At 45.2% G+C, this 21323-nt stretch overlaps 1 protein-coding gene across 1 annotated transcript; it reads right to left on the reverse strand.

The window, feature by feature from the left end:
* Positions 1–2612: 2612 nt before the first annotated feature.
* LOC311101550 (olfactory receptor 1D2-like) lies at positions 2613–21055 on the reverse strand (the record flags this gene model as incomplete). Its single annotated transcript, XM_084142685.1, has 2 exons — positions 2613–2621; positions 20330–21055. 2 exons carry the CDS (start codon positions 21053–21055, stop codon positions 2613–2615), a joined length of 735 nt encoding a protein of 244 aa, XP_083998811.1.
* Between the last annotated feature and the right edge of the window lie 268 nt (positions 21056–21323).

A 21323-nucleotide genomic window follows, 5' to 3' on the forward strand; every position in this document is an offset into this window, starting at 1 on the left:
TGCACTACCGGAGGGTAAGCTGATGCCATTGCCAACTCCTCAACGACCATGGTCGCACATTGCTATGGACTTTGTTACCGACCTACCAGAATCAGAGGGCCATACTGTAATTCTCGTGGTCATCGATCGTTTCTCCAAGATGTGCCGGTTAGTACCCATGACCCGTTTGCCTAACGCCACTCAGATGGCTGAGACTATGTTTACCCAGGTGTTCCGGCAGTTTGGTGTCCCGGAGGATATTGTTTCCGACCGGGGACCCCAGTTTGTATCCCGGGTATGGAAGGCCTTCTGCGAACGCTTGGGCATCTCGGTTAGTCTAACCTCCGGAAATCATCCCCAGGCCAATGGGCAGACAGAACGGCTCAACCAGGAAATTGGGAAATATCTACGGCAACAATGTTCGCGGCAGCCGCAAGAGTGGAGTCGATTCCTTCCTTGGGTAGAGTATGCTCAGAACTCACTCATTCACACCTCCCTACGCTTAACGCCATTCCAGTGTGTTCTAGGGTATCAACCCCCCCTGTTCCCGTGGGATACCGCATCAGGGATGGTACCGGCGGTGGACGAGTGGTTCCGTCGGAGTGCGCAGGTCTGGGAGACGGCCCATCAACATCTCAGTCAAGCCTCACAACAGCAAAAGACCTACGCCGACAGACGCCAGAGACCTACTCCCACTTATCAACACGGGCAACGAGTGTGGCTGTCTACCCGAGACCTGCGGTTCCGACGGAGCTGCAATAAGCTCCAACCCAGGTACATTGGTCCTTTCAAAGTTCAGAGACGTATTAACCCTGTCACCTACCATCTGTTACTCCCTCGACACTACAGGATAAACCCTACGTTCCACGTCTCCCTGTTGAAACCTGTCCATTATAGTCCGATGTATCCACCAATCGCTCAACAACCTACTACACCACCTTTGGAGGATGAACAGGACACCACCTATACAGTCCATGAGATACTGGAGTCAAGACGGAGACGAGGGGGCATCGAATATCTCGTGGACTGGGAGGGATATGGACCTGAGGAACGGTCCTGGGTTCCGGCTAAGGACATACTGGATCCCGCTCTCAAGGCCACTTTCCACGCTGAGCACCCAGATCATCCAGGACCCCGACCCAGAGGAAGACCACCCGGTAGAGGTAGAAGGCCGTCAGGAGCCGGCCCTGGGGAGGGGGATACTGTAAGGGATCGGGGGTTGGCAGGGTCTAGACAGAGTCTGACACTTCCCCGATCTACAGAGAGGGGGAGTCATCAGACTCGATCTGGTTCACCTGAGTTCTGAGCACACCTGTCAGTAATTAGTGTAGGATTTAAGGTGTGCTCAGAAGCTCAGTCGGCGCGAGGTATTGTTCCTTTGTGACTTGCTAAGCGTTTTGTTCCGAGAGAGCGAGAGAGTTTGTTGTTTTTGATTACCTGTGTATCCGACCTGTGCCTTGTTGTTTGACTCCCTGAATTGCTTAATCCTCTGCTTGTCTACCCCAGTGATTACCGTCCTCTGATCCTGTGCCTGTGCCCTCGACTACGACTAAGCCCGCTCCATTGGTACCTCTGCCTGTCTATGCCTGGCCCGGTTTTGACCACAGACCGCCCGACCACGATTAAGCTATTCCCTTGTCTGTACTCTAATAAAGCATCGCTATTCTGCGATTGGATCTTACCACTCTGTCTGAGTATTCATTACAGTAGCAAGCGGCAACAGTGAGAGACTTATTTCTGGAAAGGTGGATTTTTAGAAGAAGAAGCTCAAACTGTTTGGGCACAGACCTGGATAGTATGATAGAGCTCTGCAGGCTATCTCTACAGCAGATTGCAACCCCACCCCCTTTGGCAGTTCTAACGAGACGGAAAATGTTGTAGTTGGGGATGGACATTTCTGAATTTTTGGTGGCCTTCCTAAGCCAGGATTCAGACACTGCTAGAACATCAGGGTTGGCAGAGTGTGCTAACGCAGTGAATAACTCAAACTTAGGGAGGAGGCTTCGGATGTTAACGTGCAAGAAACCAAGGCTTTTACGGTTACAGAAGTCAACAAATGATAACGCCTGGGGAGTAGGAGTGATACAGGTGGCTACAGGGCCTGGGTTAACCTCTACATCACCAGAGGAACAGAGGAGGAGTAGAATAAGTATACGGCTAAAGGCTTTAAGAACTGGTCTTCTAGTGCGTTGGGTACAGAGAAAAAAAGGGGCAGATTTCCGGGCGTTGTAGAATAGATTCAGGGCATTATGTACAGACAAGGATATGGAAGGATATGAGTACAGTGGAGGTAAACCTAAGCGTTGGGTAACGATGAAAGAGATAGCATCACTGGAGGCACCGATTGAGTCGGTCTCCGCGTGTATGGTGGGTTGGACAAAGGAGCTATCTAAGGCAGGTTGAGCTGGGCTGGGGGATCTACAGTTAAATAGTACAATAAGAAATAACCGAAAAAGCAATAAGCAAGGCATATTGACATGGGAGAGAGGCATAACGCAATCACAGGTGTTATTCGAGAGAGCTAAGACAACAGCTGGTAATGGCGACAAAGTTTGGGCTGAGGCTAAACATAAACAAGATGCGGTACCGTATAAAGGAACAGTCCAGCAGGCATCAGCTGTATAGCTTAGTTATCATGAGGTCTGGTGAACAGCAATAGGAGAGTTCGGAGGTAGTTCGGGGGCTGTTACAGCACTGGCGAGCAAGAGGCCACGGCTTGCGTGTGCTAACGGGCTGGTCTAGCAGGTTGATCTTTTTGGTCGATGTCGTAACGGGAAGCCTGTTGAAACCACATCAGACGATTTCATCGGCAGACCAGTCATGTTGGATCGGCGGGGCTCCGTGTCAACACTAGGAGGTCCTGTCCCGTTGACAGAGAGGTAGATAGCTGGGAGATGGGCCTGGCTCGAGACTAGTCAAAGCTAACATGTGCTTGCTAAGGGGCAATGGTAATTAGCCAACGACAACAGCCATTCGGTTGCAGCTAGCTAGTTGCGATGATCCGGCGCTAGGGTCCAGTGATTCCGGCAGAAAATCCGATATGCTCTGGGTCGATAGCACTCTGTGCAGACTGGCTGACAACTTGTCCAGGCTAGAGCTAGAGCTGGCTGGTGGGTAGTGCAGGCCACGGACAATGGTTTAGAATGCTAACAGTGGCTAATAGCAAGTAGCTAGCTAGCTGGCTACCACAGCCATTCGGTTGCAGCTAGACAAGTTTCAGCTTAAGTTTCTTGATAAAAGTTATAAAGAAATAATAGAATCCTTTCCACGTTGCGTGAGGCAGGTTGCAGGAAAGTATATTTAGTTAAAGAATGAAAAGTAAAATTGAGAAATATATACAAAGTAGACAAAAAACTAAAAAACTGGCTATTTACACAAGTACACTACAGAAAACACAAGCGCACTGCTACGCCATCTTGGATTCACAGATGGTGGTTCTTGTAAATAAACATTGGTGTACAGTAGGTTTTACGGTGTTGGCAGGTTTTACTGTGTTTGCAGAACATTTATCTGGTGTTGGGGTTGATTTGCATGACTAACAATGTTGAACCAAACTCTGAAAACAAAATTGTCGTGGAAATTCACCACTAAGGACTCAAACTCAATGTAAATGAATCAATCTTTATTATCCCAGCCGGAGAGGTTCACAAACTCATTCCAAGCTTGATGAAAACCCTGAAAATGGCATTCCCTCTCAGTCCTTATATACTGCCATACAAATAAGTTATATAAGCATTATTTACATTATTCATTATTCATTATCAACGTTGGTTCCTGCATGTGACTGATGAGGCTTCTTCTCTCAAAGCTGGGACCTTGAAACTGAGATACTCCTTTTGGTTCCCAGAGCAATATTCTGGGCATACTGCCAATTGGTCTGAGGAGGTCACACTCACCTGCACGAACCAAGAAAGAGTGAGAGGAGATGCTGTGTACAATTCAATGCTATCCCTTCAGACAACAACATTTTCCCTCACAGTCTCTAACAAATCTAACCCATCAGAGTATCATGGCCCAACCCATCGGTTTCTGGGACCAATCAGAACGTTGAGAATGTGTTTTTGCATTCTAGAAATCGTCGGGGAGGGAGGCAAATCCAGACTCATCGTGGAGAAGAAACGTCATTTGGCCGGAGCGATGTGGATGGGTAGCCAGTCAAACACTTTGCACTTCAAAGTAAATCTCAGCTCTGTTAAAAATAACCTGAAGAAATAATATTATATTTATCAAAGTGATTCAGGAGTAACATTAAAACAGAATAATATGCCCCACCAACATTAGACAACTATACATAAAACCTTCAAACTGGGACCAACACGTGACATCAAATTGTTCAGAAAGGTAAGTATCTGGACACAAAACAGTTAACAATGCTCTTTCCTCATTTGCCCTGCCTGGAATGACTGATCAGTTTTGATTTACTTTGAGCCTCAATAACGTGTTTGTAATTTCTTCCATACAGGTCATGGGTCACTTTGAAGATTTCCCCATACAGATGCCGACCAAAGACAGAGCCACTCTAACAAAGTACTTTTACCTCTTCCCAGGCCTCTGAGAAGTTGTTATGGTTGATGAAATGTACTGTATTCACAATGGAGGAATAGAGGAACATTGTTTAAGTTTTTTTGTAGGAAACCATACATCACAATAAAGTGTTTGGTATACACTCCTGTTAAGACCATCACCTGTATGTTTTAATTTTATACTTATAATGAACCTGTAGAGCTACTGGGTAGCCTAGGTAATATTTTGTTCCAGTCTTGCTCTAACACACCTGATTCAGCTAATCAAAGTCAAGATGGTCAGCTAATTAGTAGGATCAGGTGTGTTAGAGCAGGGCTGGAACAAAAGTGTATATGGTAGGCTACCCAATGGCTCACCAGGAGGAGGGTTGGCTACTCCTGTTATAACATTTGGAAAATAAGCGAGATAAGTCTGGGTGACAGAAAAGAGAGAACCTCACTGACCATTTTAGTCACCCTAGCAGAGCTGGTAAGACTTGTTTTCATGTTATCTAGACAGGTGAGTGACTATAACTGTGTTACTGTTTTGCATGTACAAACGCTTCCCACGTGCAAAGACACACACACACACACAAGAAACACCCACATCAAAGCACGCCTCAAAGACACAAATCTCATTGGCTGTTAACTAACATTCTATTTGACCTTCACAATTAACTTTGGTGTTGAACTTATTTTCTCAAAGTCGCATTGCCCTCATAAGACAATGTTGGAGGATCTAGGTTAGATCCCCCAGGGGTGGCTGAATACAGGTGAATTACTACAACTCTAACAAGAAACTCAATGTAGAGAACTGGCAACCTTGTTCTTTCAATTGTACTTTTATGTGATACTCTATTGTTGCAAAACAAATATTGTTGCAAAATAGAGGTAGCTACCACTGGCGCTGAAATAAAATGGTTAAAAACTAGTTTGAGGTGTCTGTTAACAAACATTGCACTACCATTGACCCTGATATTGCAACAATGTAGCTCTGTATAGTAGGCATTTTTCTTCCTCTTATCCTAATAGAAAAAAGCATAACAATGGCACTACTTCATCAGAGAGGGAAGGGCCAGCAAAGCTACAATCAATGGTTGGCTAGTCAATATGTCAATCCAGCTCAAGATGCAAGGTGTGTCCAATGGTAAGTGTACAGTGTTTTCAGAAAGTATTCACACCCCTTGAATTTTCCCAAATGTTGTTGTGGTACAGCCAGAATTTAAAATTGATAAAATTGAGATGTGTCACTGGCCTATACACAATACCCCATAATGTCAAAGTAGAATTTTTTAAAAAATTAATCAAATATCTTGAGTCAATAAGTATTCAACCCCAAATTTGCTTAACAAATCACATAATACATTTCATGGATTCACTCTGTGTGCAATAATAGTGTTTAACATTGTTTTAGAATGACTCATCTCGGCACCCCACACATACAATTATCTGTAAGGTCCCTCAGTCGACCTCAAAGACCAGGGAGGTTTTCCAATGCCTCGTAAAGAATGGCACCTACTGGTAGATGGGAAAAAAATGCTGAATGGTGAAGATTTTAATTACACTTTGAATGGTGTATCAATACACCCAATCAGTACAAAGATACAGGCGTCCTTCCTAACTCAGTGGCCAGAGAGGAAGGAAATCGCTCAGGGATTTCACCGTGAGGCTAATGATGACTTTAAAATAGTTACAGAGTTTAATGCCTGCGATAGGAGAAAACGGAGCACATTTGGGCAGACTTGATACAAAATAGTCCAGTATTGCAATGCTTCTCTGGATCAATCTTAAACTTTGTACACATTGCTGCCATCTAGTGGCCAAAATCTAAATTCCGCCTAAACTTCAATATTATATTGTGGCCTTTCTCTTGCATTTCAAAGATGAAAAAAACATTTAAAAAACACGCACGTTTTTTGTTTGTACACTGCTCAAAAAAATAAAGGGAACACTTAAACAACACAATGTAACTCCAAGTCAATCACACTTCTGTGAAATCAAACTGTCCACTTAGGAAGCAACACTGATTGACAATAAATTTCACATGCTGTTGTACAAATGGAATAGACAACAGGTGGAAATTATAGGCAATTAGCAAGACACCCCCAATAAAGAAGTGGTTCTGCAGGTTGTGACCACAGACCACTTCTCAGTTCCTATGCTTCCTGGTTGATGTTTTGGTCACTTTTGAATGCTGGCGGTGCTTTCACTCTAGTGGTAGCATGAGACGGAGTCTACAACCCACAAAAGTGGCTCAGGTAGTGCAGCTCATCCAGGATGGCACATCAATGCGAGCTGTGGCAAGAAGGTTTGCTGTGTCTGTCAGCGTAGTGTCCAGAGCATGGAGGCGCTACCAGGAGACAGGCCAGTACATCAGGAGACGTGGAGGAGGCCGTAGGAGGGCAACAACCCAGCAGCAGGACTGCTACCTCCGCCTTTGTGCAAGGAGGAGCAGGAGGAGCACTGCCAGAGCCCTGCAAAATGACCTCCAGCAGGCCACAAATGTGCATGTGTCTGCTCAAACGGTCAAAAACAGACTCCATGAGGGTGGTATGAGGGCCTGACGTCCACAGGTGGGGGTTGTGCTTACAGCCCAACACCGTGCAGGACGTTTGGCATTTGCCAGAGAACACCAAGATTGGCAAATCCGCCACTGGCGCCCTGTGCTCTTCACAGATGAAAGCAGGTTCACACTGAGCACATGTGACAGACGTGATAGAGTCTGGAGACGCCGTGGAGAACGTTCTGCTGCCTGCAACATCCTCCAGCATGACCGGTTTGGCGGTGGGTCAGTCATGGTGTGGGGTGGCATTTCTTTGGGGGCCGCACATCCTCCATGTGCTCGCCAGAGGTAGCCTGACTGCCATTAGGTACCGAGATGAGATCCTCAGACCCCTTGTGAGACCATATGCTGGTGCGGTTGGCCCTGGGTTCCTCCTAATGCAAGACAATGCTAGACCTCATGTGGCTGGAGTGTGTCAGCAGTTCCTGCAAGAGGAAGGCATTGATGCTATGGACTGGCCCGCCCATTCCCCAGACCTGAATCCAATTGAGCACATCTGGGACATCATGTCTCGCTCCATCCACCAATGCCACGTTGCACCACAGACTGTCCAGGAGTTGGCGGATGCTTTAGTCCAGGTCTGGGAGGAGATCCCTCAGGAGACCATCCGCCACCTCATCAGGAGCATGCCCAGGCGTTGTAGGGAGGTCATACAGGCACGTGGAGGCCACACACACTACTGAGCCTCATTTTGACTTGTTTTGAGGACATTACATCAAAGCTGGATCAGCCTGTAGTGTGGATTTCCTCTTTAATTTTGAGGGTGACTCCAAATCCAGACCTCCATGGGTTGATACATTTGATTTCCATTGATCATTTTTATGTGATTTTGTTGTCAGCACATTCAACTATGTCAAGAAAAAAGTATTTAATAAGATTATTTCATTCATTCAGATCTAGGATGTGTTGTTTAAGCATAAGAGGGGGAAGAGGCAGGGTGAGAACAGACAGGGAAGTCCATCACTGGGGAAGAAGTCAGTGATTAAGGAGGGGGAGCCAAGAGAGGTCAGGCTCTGAACCAAATAATAGCCAATATTGTAAGCCGCTAACCGCATAATTTGAGATACAATCTGATTTAAATAAAGATTTGATCACTTTTTAACCATTTCTCTCTCTCCATCCCTCTTTCCATGCAGGTCCACTGTCACTAATATGTGGTGGTGAAGTTGTTCTCTGCTCAGCTGACAGAGACAGGAGATACAGGAGTCCATTCTGTTCCATGTAGGTTACCTTGGCTCTCCTCTTTGCACACCCGTAACTTAATCATTAGTGGCACTGAGAGTTCCTCTATTTTATTTGACACTGTATGAAGGCATTGTGCGTAGGACATTTGTCACGTAGAGAGGATGATGACCAGCTGCTGTCTTGGTTAGAAAGATTGTTCTCTACTGAATGAATGTGATAGTCATTGCTAAACAATATGAGTAGTGTAGGTAAAGGATGAAGGGAAAACCTATTGGAGGATAGCTCTCCACAAGGTGGGTTGGGCATGAAATGACAGCAGGCTGTTCAAAACTGACCCATGCTGACTGGCAAGTGCTGTGGATTGATACAGGGCAATTCCACGATAAAAGAGTGACGCTGAGACTCCGATTTTTCATTTTAAAATATACTGAACAAAAATATAAACAAATACCTGTTGGTGAGCATTTCTCATTTGCCAAAATAATCCATCCAACTGACAGGTGTATCATATCAAGAAGCTGATTAAACAGCATGATCATTACAACATGTGCACCTTTGAAAAAACTTTTATTAAAATATATTTTACTTTATTATTTTCCCCTAACCCTACCACCCCTCCCCTAATTGGAGTGAAGTAATGGACAACAATACTTTGGCTTCTACATACTATATACATTTTACGGACACAATGTATTTTAAAATAGTTATCTTTTGTTTGTTTTAATCCCATCTTCAGCTACCATCAACCCCTCCCATCTATCTCTGAAAACCATCCAGTTTGATTTATATTTTACCATATATTTTTAACTGTGCTGTTTCACAAAAGTTGTGAACCTATATACATTTTACGGACACAGTATATTTTACATTAGTTATCTTGTTGTTTTTAATCCCTCCCTGGTGGTTGTATCCCACAAATATATAACATTCTATTGGTTGGAAGAATTTTGAATGACAATTTAAATGGACAAATTCTAAGTTTTGCGTATCAGTTCATAAACCATGTGCCATGGAATCGGTACATCTAAACTATATTGCAATCTACAGTGCATTCGGAAATAATTCAGACCCCTTAACTTTTTCCACAATTTTTGTACGTTACAGGCTTTATTCTAAAATGGATCAAATGTTTTTTCCCCTCATCAATCTACACACAATACCCCATAATGACAAAGCAAAAACTTGTTTTTTGAATTTTTTGCAAATGTATTAAAAATAAAAAAACTGAAATGTGTCATTTACATAAGTATTCAGACCCTTTACTCAGTACTTTGTTGAAGCACCTTTGGCAACAATTACAGCCTTAAGTCTTCTTGGGTATGACGCTACAAGCTTGGCACCCCTGTATTTGGGGAGTTTGTCCCATTCTTCTCTGCAGATCTTCTCAAAATCTGTCAGGTAGGATGGGGAGTGTCGCTGGACAGCTATTTTCAGGTCTCTCCAGAGATGTTAGATCGGGTTCAAGTCCGGGCTCTGGCTGGGCGACTCAAGGTCATTCAAAGACTTGTCCCGAAGCCTCTCCTGCGTTGTCTTGGCTGTGTGCTTAGGGCCATTGTCCTGTTGGAAGATGAACCTTCACCCCAGTCTTAGGTCCTGAGCACTCTGGAGCAGGTTTTCATTAAGGATCTGTTTACTTTGCTCCGTTCATCTTTCCCTCGATCCTGACTAGTCTCCCAGAACCTGCCTCTGAAAAACATCCCCACAGTATGATGCTGCCACCACCATGCTTCACCGTAGGGATGGTGCCAGGTTTCCTCCAGACGTGAAGCTTGGCATTCAGGCCAAAGTGTTCAATCTTGGTTTCATCAGACCAGATAATCTTATTTTTCATGGTTTGAGTCTTTAGGTGCCTTTTGGCAAACTCCAAGTGGGCTTTTACTGAGGAGTGGCCTCTGTCTGGCCACTCTACCATAAAGGCCTGATTGGTAGAGTGCTGCAGAGATGGTTGTCCTTCTGGAAGGTTCTCCCATCTCCACAGAGGAACTCTGGAGCTCTGTCAGAGTGACCATTGGGTTATTGGTCACCTCACTGACCAAGGCCCTTCTCCCTCGATTGCTCAGTTTGGCCGGGCGGCCAGCTCTAGGAAGACTCTTGGTGGTTCCAAACTTCTTCCATTTAAGAATGATGGAGGCGACTGTGTTCTTGGGGACCGTCAATGCTGCAGACATTTTTAAGGACCCTTCCCCAGATCTGTGCTTCAACACAATCCTGTCTATGAGCTCTACGGACAATTCCTTAACCTCATGGCTTGGTTTTTGCTCTGACTGTGCACTGTCAACTGTGGGACCTTATATAGACAGGTGTGTGCCTTTCCAAATCATTTCCAATCAATTGAATGTACCACAAGTGGACTCCAATCAACTTGTAGAAACATCAAGGATTATAAATGGAAACAGGATGCACCTGAGCTCAATTTCGAGTCTCATAGCAAAGAGTCTGAATACTTATGTAAATGAGGTATTCCTGTTTTTTATTTGTAATACATTTGTAAAAAGTTCTTAACCTGTTTTCGCTTTGTCATTAAGGGGTATTGTGTGTAGATTGATGAGGAACATTTTTAATTAATCTATTTTTGAATAAGGCTGTAACGTAACAAAATGTGGAAAAAGTCAAGCGGTCTGAATACTTTCCAAATGCACTGTATATGGCACAGCTGTCACTTTTTTGGTCCTGAAATTAAACTGGTATACTTTTTTATTCATTACAATATTCTTGAACCACTTTTGATCTCTAATGCAGGGCCAACAGACAAGTTCCTTACTATTCCCCTCTTCCACTTGCCTCTTCCATTTTTGCGGTAATGCTGCAATTAGTGAGAATATTTTCCCATATATTAATGTTAGCTGCATGTGTGACATAACTCCACCAGTCCTATTTATGATGTCATCTACAAAGATTATACCTTTTGTAAAAAAAATATATATATATATTTTTTTTTAATCAATTTGTATATTTGAGTTTAACCACAATATTTGTTGTATTATTTGTTCTGTCTTTTCTGTTGGATTAAACTGAAATTGCAACCAACTTTCTATGGCTTATTTTCAAAATTGCGATATTTTGGAGATCATTTCATTTGCAAATAACCGAAAGTGAGAGGTTGTAATCTGAATAAAGGGAAAAAGTCCATTCTTAACATGGGGTGAGACATTCTTACTAATCTGCTAGAGAACCATTTAGGATTTAAGTATAACTTTTGTATGACTGACGTATTTAGTGAGAGGTCTAATGGTTTAATATTTAATCATTTCTGCCCACAGGTGCAGCTTGTGCTGGGGACAATAAAAGGCCACTTTAACATGTGGATTGTTGTCACACAACACATTGCCACAGATGTTTCAAGTTTTAAGGAACATGCAGTTGGCATTCTGACTGTTGGCACCAGAGCTGTTGCCAGATAATTGAATGTTCATTTCTTTACCATAAGCCTGTGTTTTTGAGAAATTGGCAGTACATCCAACCGACCTCACAACCGCCGACCATGTATAACCATGCCAGCACAGGACCTTCACATCCGGCATCTTCACCTGCGGGATCGTCTGTGACCAGCCACTCGGACAGCTGATGAAACTGTGGGTTTGCACAACTGAATAATTTCTGCACAAACTGTCAGAAACCATCTCAGGGAAGGTCATCTGCGTGTTTGTCGTGCTCACCAGGGTCTTGACCTGACTGCAGTTTGGCAGCGTAACCGATTTCAGTGGGCAAATGCGCACCTTCGATGGCCACTGGCAAGCTGGAGAAGTGTGCTCTTCACAGATGACTCCAGGTTTCAACTGTACCAGGAAGATTGCATATGGCGTTATGTGGGCAAATGGTTTGTTGATGTCAATGTTGTGAACAGAATGCCCCATGGTGGCGGTAGAGTTATGGTATGGGCAGGCATAAGTTACGGACAATGAACACAATTGCATTTTATCTATGGTAATTTGAATGCACAGAGATACCGTGACGAGATCCTGAGGCCCATTGTAGTGCCATTCATCTGCCGCCATCACCTCATTTTTCTGCATGATAATGGATAGCCCCATGTCACAAGGATCTGTACACAATTCCTGGAAGCTGAAAATGTCCCATTTCTTCCATGGCCTGCACACTCAGCAGACATGTCACCCATTGAGCATGTTTGGCATTAATGGTGCTCCGTGGTTTGTTCAAAGTTTCTGATATTTTTTTATAACCCATCCCTGATCTGTACTTCTCCACAACTTTGTCCCTGACCTGTTTGGAGAGCTTCTTGGTCTTCATGGTGCCGCTTGCTTGGTGGTGCCCCTTGCTTAGTGGTGTTGCAGACTCTGTATCATGACTTCTGCCGAGGCTGCCTTCCCTCCTTGTTCGGGCAGGTTTCGGCGTTCGTCGTCATATTCCTGCCTCTGTGGGAAATTCCTGGAGTGGGCCAACGTGGTGTGGAACGAAGGAGGAGCCACGTTGGAGGACTACAGGGAGTTCGCTCGCCTCTTTCGGGCGGTATTCCACCACCCGCCAGAGGGTTGAGAGGCGGGTGAGCGACTGGTTCACCTGAGGCAGGGGACGAGGACCACGCAGGACTTCGCGTTGGAGTTCCGGATGCTGGCAGCAGGGTCCGGGTGGAACGAGCTGGCCCTGATCGACCATTTCCGGTGCCATCTGCGGGAGGACGTCCGACGGGAGCTAGCCTGCCGGGACACCATGTAGTCCTTTGATAAACTGGTGGACATGGCCATTCGGTTGGACAACCTGCTGGCAGCCAGAGGACGTCCTGGAAGGGGTCTGCCCATTTCCACCCCGGAAGCCTCGAGCCGATGCAGCTGGGAACTTTATGGATAGGGCATTCGCACGCCGTCAAGGCATTTCATTTGTTCCCCTCCATTCCACGTCTCCTCAGAGCACTCGATATTCGACCATTAGGGTCCGGATTTGTTATGGAAGTCACTATACCAGTCACCATGATCACCCAGGAGAATCATTTTGAGCAGGTGATTTTTTCGATTATTGAATCTCCTGCTTTCCCTGTGGTATTAGGTATCCCTTGGTTAGCACTCCACAACCCCACCTTCTCATGGCCGCAGAGGGCTCTTACGAGGTGGTCGCGTGAGTGTCAGTGTAGGTGTCTAGATGTTTCCGTTGGTGCAACCACGGTGGAAAGTCCAGATAGTGCCTCCACCGTGCGCATTCCCCCCGAATACCGTGATCTGGCGCAAGCGTTCTCTAAAACGCAGGTGACTGAGTTACCACCTCACCGGGCGGGGGATTACGCGATAAACCTCAGGGTAGACGCTGTACCTCCCAGGAGTCATAAATACCCCCTGTCACAGGCGGAAACAGTGGCTATGGAGACATATGTCACCGAGTCCCTGCGTCAGGGGTATATACGTCCCTCCACTTTACCTGCCTCCTCGTGTTTCTTCTTTGTGAAGAAGAAAGACGGAGGTCTGCGCCCGTGCATTGATTATCGACCACTGAACAGGGAGACAATCCGATTTAGTTATCCTCTCCCCTTCATTCCTTCAGTGGTTGAATCGATGCATGGGGCGCGCTTCTTCACCAAATTGGATCTCAGGAGTGCGTACAAACTGGTACGTATCCGAGAGGGAGATGAGTGGAAGACAGCATTCAGCACAACCACGGGGCATTATGAATACCTGGTGATGCCCTATGGTTTGATGAATGCTCCCTCAGTTTTCCAGTCCTTGGTGAACGAGGTGTTTCGGGACATGCTTGATCGCGGTGTAGTGGTCTACATCGATGACATCCTGGTGTATTCTGCTACTTGCACTGTGCATGTGTCCCTGGTTTGCAAGGTGCTGGCCCGACTGTTGAAGAATTACCTTTATGCTAAGGCAGAGAAGTGTATGTTTTTCCAGCACTCCATCTCCTTGGTTACCGTATTTCCACCTCAGGGGTGGAGATGGAGGGAGATCGCATTTCAGCCGTACGTAATTGGCCGACTCCAACCACGGTTAAGGAGGTGCAGCGATTCCTTGGCTTTGCCAACTACTATCAAAGGTTTATCCGGGGCTTTGGCAAGGTCGCAGCTCCCATCACATCCGTGTTGACGGGTGGGCCGTCCCGGCTCCGCTGGTCTGCTGAGGTGGATCTAGCCTTCAGGAGACTGCGGGGTCTGTTCACCTCAGCTCCGGTACTAGCCCACCCTGATCCATCACTACCGTTTGTAGTGGAGGTGGATGCATCCGAGGTAGGGATGGGCGCTGTCCTAACCCAACGCTTGGGCACGCCACCCAAGCTCCGCCCCTGTGCCTTCTTCTTGAAGAAGCTCATCCCGGCGGAGCAGAACTATGTCGTTGGTGATCGGGAGCTGTTGGCTGTTGTCCGAGCTTTGACAGTGTGGAGCCATTGGCTCGAAGGGGCGAAACACCCTTTCCTCGTCTGGACGGACCACTGTAACCTGGAGTACATCCGGGCAGCAAGGAGGCTGAATCCTCGTCAGGCCAGTTGGGCCCTATTCTTCACCCGGTTTGATTTGACATTGTCATACATTCCGGGTACGAAGAATGTGAAGGCAGATGCACTGTCCCGGCTGTATGACACAGAGGAGAGGTCAGAGACAACACCCCCATACTCCCGGCCTCCCGCATTGTGGCTGGGTAGTATGGGTGATGGACGCGGATATAGAGCAGGCATTACGCACAGATCCATCTCCACCGCAGTGTCCAGCTGGACTGAAGTACGTGCCTGCTCTTATCCGTGATCGTCTGATCTTCTGGGCACACACGTCACCCTCATCTGGTCACCCAGATATCGGTCGTACAGTGCGCTGCCTGAGCGGAAAGTATTGGTGGCCTACCTTGGCTAATGACGTGAGGGTGTACATCTCCTGCTGCTCGGTGTGCACCCAGAGTAAGGCACCTAGGCACCACCCAGTGGGTAAGCTAAAACCGTTACCAGGTCTACAACGACCTTGGTCTCACCTTAGCATTGATTTTCTGACTGATCTTCCCATCTCCCAAGGTAACACCACCATCCTGGTCGTTGTGGACCGCTTCTCAAAGTCCTGCCGCCTCCTTCCTCTGCCCGGTCTCCCTACGGCCCTGCAGACTGCGGAGGCACTGTTTACTCACGTCTTCCGGTACTACGGGGTACCAGAGGATATAGTGTCTGACCGAGGTCCACAGTTCATGTCCAAGGTCTGGCAGGCGTTCATGGAACGTCTGGGGGTCTCGGTCAGCCTGACCTCTGGGTTCCACCCCGAGAGTAATGGGCAGGTGGTACGGATAAATCAGGACGTGGGTAGGTTCCTGCGGTCCTACTGCCAAGACCGGCCGGGGAGTGGTCGGTGTTCTTGCCATGGGCAGAATATGCCCAGAACTCTCTCCGCCACTCCTCCACTAACCTAACGCCTTTCCAGTGTGTTCTACCGTGGCACCAGAGCCAGACCAAGGCTCCTGCGGTGGATGACTGGTTTCAGCGCGCGGAACAGATGTAGGATGCTGCCCACGTTCACCTCCAATGCAGCGTGCGTCGTCAGAAGGCCAATGCTGACCACCACCGCAGGAAGGCCCCCGTCTTTGTACCGGGGGATCGGGTCTGGCTCTCGACCTGGAATCTGCCCCTCCGCCTGCCCTGCCGGAAGCTGAGCCCGCGGTTTGTGGAGCCGTTCAAAGTCCTGAGGAGAATCAACGAGGTCACATATAGGTTATTACTCCCCCCCGATTACTGTATTAACCCCTCGTTTCATGTGTCTCTCCTCAGGCCGGTGGTAGCTGGTCCGCTCCAGGAGTCTGAGGTGCGGGAGGTCCCTCCACCTCCTCTGGACATCGAGGGGGCTCCGGTGTACTCGGTCCGTTCCATCCTGGTTTCGAGGCGTCGGGTGGGGGGCCTTCAGTACCTCGTGGAGTGGGAGGGGTACGGTCCGGAAGAACGGTGCTGGGTCCCGGTGAGGGATATCCTCGATCCCTCCATGGTACGGGATTTCCACCGTCGCCATCCGGCTCGCCCTGCTCCGCGTCCTCCTGGCCGGCTGGGGTCGACGCGCTGCTGGGCCGCGCATCGGGGGGGGGGGGGGGGGGGGGGTACTGTCACGACTTCCGCTGAGGCTGCCTCCCCTCCTTGTTAGGGCAGGTTTTGGCGTTCGTCGTCACTGGCTTACTAGCTGCTGCCGATACATTTATCATCACTCCACTTGTCTTGTCTAATTAATCAAACACACCTGGTCCTTATCCCCAATTAGTCATTGTATAAGTGTTCCCTCTGCTTCCTTGTCTGTATGGGTGATTGCTTGTAGTGAGCTGTGTGTAGCTCGGTTGAGCTACCCTTATCTTGTTGTTGCCAGGGTAGATATTTCCCCTGTGCCTGAGTTTTGTTGTCGCATGCTTGCGCAACTGTTTATCGACGGAATAAACTCTTTGGATGCGTAATACTCTCCTGCGCCTGACTCCTTCTATCACACGTATCACACTCTGGGTCCTTTCAGAACAGGGGGTATATATACTGAGATCATATGACAGATCATGTGACACTTAGATTGCACACAGGTGGACTTAATTTAACTAATTAACATTCTGAAGGTAATTGGTTGCACCATACCTTATTTAGGGGCTTCATAGCAAAGGGGGTGAATACATATGCAGACACCACTTTTCCGTTATTTATTTTTTTGAATTTTTTTAAACAAGTTATTTTTTTCATTTCACATCACCAATTTTGACTATTTTGTGTATGTCCATTACATGAAATCCAAATAAAAATCTATTTAAATTACAGGTTGTAATACGACTAAATAGGAAGAACGCCAAGGGGGTGCAAGGCACTGGGTATGTTAAACTTGGATACAAATACAAATGTTGTGATTAAATTAAATGGAAATTCAGAATGTGATATTTCTGTTCAGTTTTTCTTGTATCTTGTTGATGCAATTTATATCTCTGCAATTGTGTAGCCTGCATGCAATCATTCATACAGTCGTGGTCAAACGTTTTGAGAACGACACAAATATAAATTTTCACAAAGTCTGCTGCCTCAGTTTTTATGATGGCAATTTGCATATATTCAAGATGTTATGAAGAGTGATCAGATGAATTGCAATTAATTGCAAAGACCTTCTTTGCCATGAAAATGATCTTAATCCCCCAAAAACATTTCCACTGCATTTCAGCCTTGCCACAAAAGGACCAGCTGACATCATGTCAGTGATTCTCTCATTAACACAGGTGAGAGTGTTGACGAGGACAAAGCTGGAGATCACTCTGTCATGCTGATTGAGTTAGAATAACAGACTGGTAGCTTTAAAAGGAGGGTGGTGCTTGAAATCATTGTTCTTCCTCTGTTAACCATGGTTACCTGCAAGGAAACACGTGCCGTCATCATTGCTTTGCACAAAAAGGCAAGGATATTGCTGCTAGTAAGATTGCACCAAAATCAACCATTTAACGGATCATCAAGAACTTCAAGGAGAGAGGTTCAATTGTTGTGAAGAAGGTTTAAGGGCACCCAAGAAAGTCCAGCAAGCGCCAGGACCGTCTCCTAAAGTTGATTCAGCTGTGGGATTGGGTTACCACCAGTGCAGAGCTTGCTCAGGAATGGCAGCAGGCAGGTGTGAGTGCATCTGCACGCAGAGTGAGGCAAAGACTTTTGGAGGATGGCCTGGTGTCAAGAAGGGCAGCGAGGAAGCCACTTCTCTCCAGGAAAAACATCAGGGACAGACTGATATTCTGCAAAAGGTATAGGGATTGGACTGCTGAGGACTGGGGTAAAGTCATTTTCTCTGATGAATCCCCTTTCCGATTGTTTGGGGCATCCGGATAAAAGCTTGTCCGGAGAAGACAAGGTGAGTGTGACCATCAGTCCTGTGTCATGCCAACAGTAAAGCATCCTGAGACCATTCATGTGTGGGGTTGCTTCTCAGCCAAGGGAGTGGGCTCACTCACAATTTTGCCTAAGAACACAGCCATGAATAAAGAATGGTACCAACACATCCTCCGAGAGCAACTTCTCCCAACCATCCAAGAACAGTTTGGTGATGAACAATGCCTTTTCCAGCATGATGGAGCACCTTGCCATAAGGCAAAAGTGATAACTAAGTGGCTCGGGGAACAAAACATCAACATTTTGGGTCCATGGCCAGGAAACTCCCCAGACCTTAATCCCATTGAGAACTTGTGGTCAATCCTCAAGAGGCGGGTGGACAAACAAAAACCCACAAATTCTGACAAACTCCAAGCATTGATTATGCAAGAATGGGCTGCCATCAGTCAGGATGTGGCCCAGAAGTTAATTGACAGCATGCCAGGGTGGATTGCAGAGGTCTTGAAAAAGAAGGGTCAACACTGCAAATATTGACTCTTTGCACAAACTTAATGTAATTGTCAATAAAAGCCTTTGACACTTATGGAATGCTTGTAATTATACCTCAGTATACCATAGTAACATCTGACAAAAATATCTAAAAACACTGAAGCAGCAAACTTTGTGAAGACCAATACTTGTGTCATTCTCAAAACGTTTGACCACAACTGTACTAGTTCATATCAAATTGTATTGGTCACATACACATATTTAGAAATTATTTAGCAGATGTTATTGCGGGTGTAGCGAAATGCTTGTGTTTCTAGCTCCAACAGTGCAGTAGTATCTAACAAATACTCTTGTTATTGCACCAATAACATATTCTTGTTATTGCACCAATAAAATAATTATTTGCCTTTCAAAGAGGTTGTGTATATCCATTTACTTTGAGAGATACACTGAGGAAGAGGCCTGGCTATAAGCACATAGATGCGTTATCACAACTCAATAACCCCAAAAAAACGTTTTACAGTACTGTAACCACAAGCATTATTTATTTTCTGAGAGTATTAAGAATAAGGAACCAATGGGGAAAATATACACTACCGTTCAAAAGTTTGGGGTCACTTAGAAATGTATTTTTTTTATCAATTAAAATAACATCAAATTGATCAGAAATACAGTGCGGACACGCAAAACACCAGTCTCAACGTCAACAGTGAAGAGGCGACGCCGGGATGCTGACCTTCTAGGCAGAGTTGCAAAGAAAAAGTTATGTGAAGGGAGTAGTACACAGCGTTTGTACGAGATCATTAGTTTCTCTGCAATTTCTCGCGTGGAATAGCCTTCATTTCTCAGAACAAGAATAGACTGACAGGTTTCAGAAGAAAGTTATTTGTTTCTGGCCATTTTGAGCCTATAATCGAACCCACAATTGCTGATGCTCCAGATACTCAACTAGTCTCAAGAAGGCCAGTTGTATTGCTTCTTTATCAGCACAACAGTTTTCAGCTGTGCTAACATAATTGCAAAATGGTTTTCTAATGATCAATTAGCCTTTTAAAATGATAAACTTGGATTAGCAAACACAACGTTGGAACAGGACTGATGGTTGCTGATAAAGGGCTTCTGTACGCCTATGTAGATATTCCATTACAAATCTGCCGTTTCCTGTTACAATAGCCATTTACATCATTAACAATGTCTACACTGTATTTCTGATCAATTTGATGTTATTTTAATGGACAACATTTTTTGCTGAAAACAAGGACATTTCTAAGTGACCCCAAACTTTTGAATGGTAGTGTATATTGAAACAGAAGCTTGCATATTGTTATTCTTCTTCAGAATGTTCTTAACTGCATAAGGATTCACAGATTTGTTCTATCAATTGCTCCCTATTCCCTTTATAGTGCACTACTTTGGCTCTGGTCAAAAGTAGTGCACTACATAGGGAATAGGATGTCATTCGGGACACATTCAAGCATTTTCCTGCTCATGATGTGTGCTACAATTACTATTTATAAATCACTTTCCCAGAAGAGGGCGATGGGTATCAAGAAATGAGGCGCCATTTAACCTTGCAACAGTTTTGGCAGATTTTACCTTTATTTTGTTGACTTCTGATATCAGGTAGTAAGTATCCTTGTTGTGTAACATCATGTAACTAGCATCTCATATCAATGATTTTATGTGCATTACACTTTCTAAAAACTGCCCTTCGAATCTGCTGGAGGTTAAATCCATATATGACAGGGTTTAACACAGGTGGTATAACAAGGAATTGTACAGCCATTGCATTACGCATATTTAGAGTAATATTTACATTATTTATCCACCCTTGCAAATTGTCAAACAGGGTCACTGTGATGAAAATTACAATTGTTGTTAAATGTGGCACACATGTCTGTGTGAACTTAATCCTTCCCTTAGCTGACTTTACACAAGTCCTTACAATCTGACAGTAAGAAAATACAATAAAAAGCATCTGTAAAATATGAACCGATACTCCAAATTTGCTCCAAATCTGATTGATGGTAATGGGTAAACATGTATGTTTCAGCATAGACGGAATGTCACAGAAGATTTTATCAATGCGAGATCCACACAAAGGAAGTCTGACGGCTAAAATAACTACTATGAGTGCTATAAATAAAGGATAACACCAAGAAAATAAGAGTAACTTTCTAACAGTTAAAGGTGTCACAATGTTATGGTATAGTAGTGGTCTGCATATTGCCACATACCTGTCGTAAGACATCACTGTTAGAGTAGACATTTCACACATGACAGATGTGTATATTACATAGGCTTGAGTCAAACATCCACCATAAGATATCACCTGAACATCTGACTGAAGGTCCAGTAAAAACTTGGGGTAGAAACCAGCAGTTCCATACAATCCATTGACACATAGACTACACAGAAAGATATACATGGGCTCATGGAGGCCTTTCTCCTGAATGATTGTTATGATCAGAGTCAGATTCACAGTGATGATGAGAAGGTATGTGATAAGAGACAAGATAAAATAGACCGATTTGTTGTTAAATGTCTCTTGTAAGCCAAAGAGATAAAAGAACTTGACATGGGTTGAGTTCTCCATAGCTTTTGTTCGTTTTCTTCCTCTGGTCAATGCAGCAATTCTTAGTCCTTACAAGACTTGAGTGTGTATGTATGAGGATGAATGCAAGTGTGAATCATTTGATTCTGAGTAGGCTTGGACTAACCACAATAGTTTTAACAAAACAAATTCACATCCTCCCTCAAACTCTTATTCTTGAAAATAAAAACAAATATCCCGATAATATCTGTTCACGATCAGACTTCTGAGGTGTGAAAGAAATAAAGAATCTTGTGTCCATGAAATGTCT

Source organism: Coregonus lavaretus, assembly GCF_964263955.1.
Source record: "Coregonus lavaretus genome assembly, chromosome: 26".
Lineage (NCBI taxonomy): Eukaryota > Metazoa > Chordata > Actinopteri > Salmoniformes > Salmonidae > Coregonus > Coregonus lavaretus.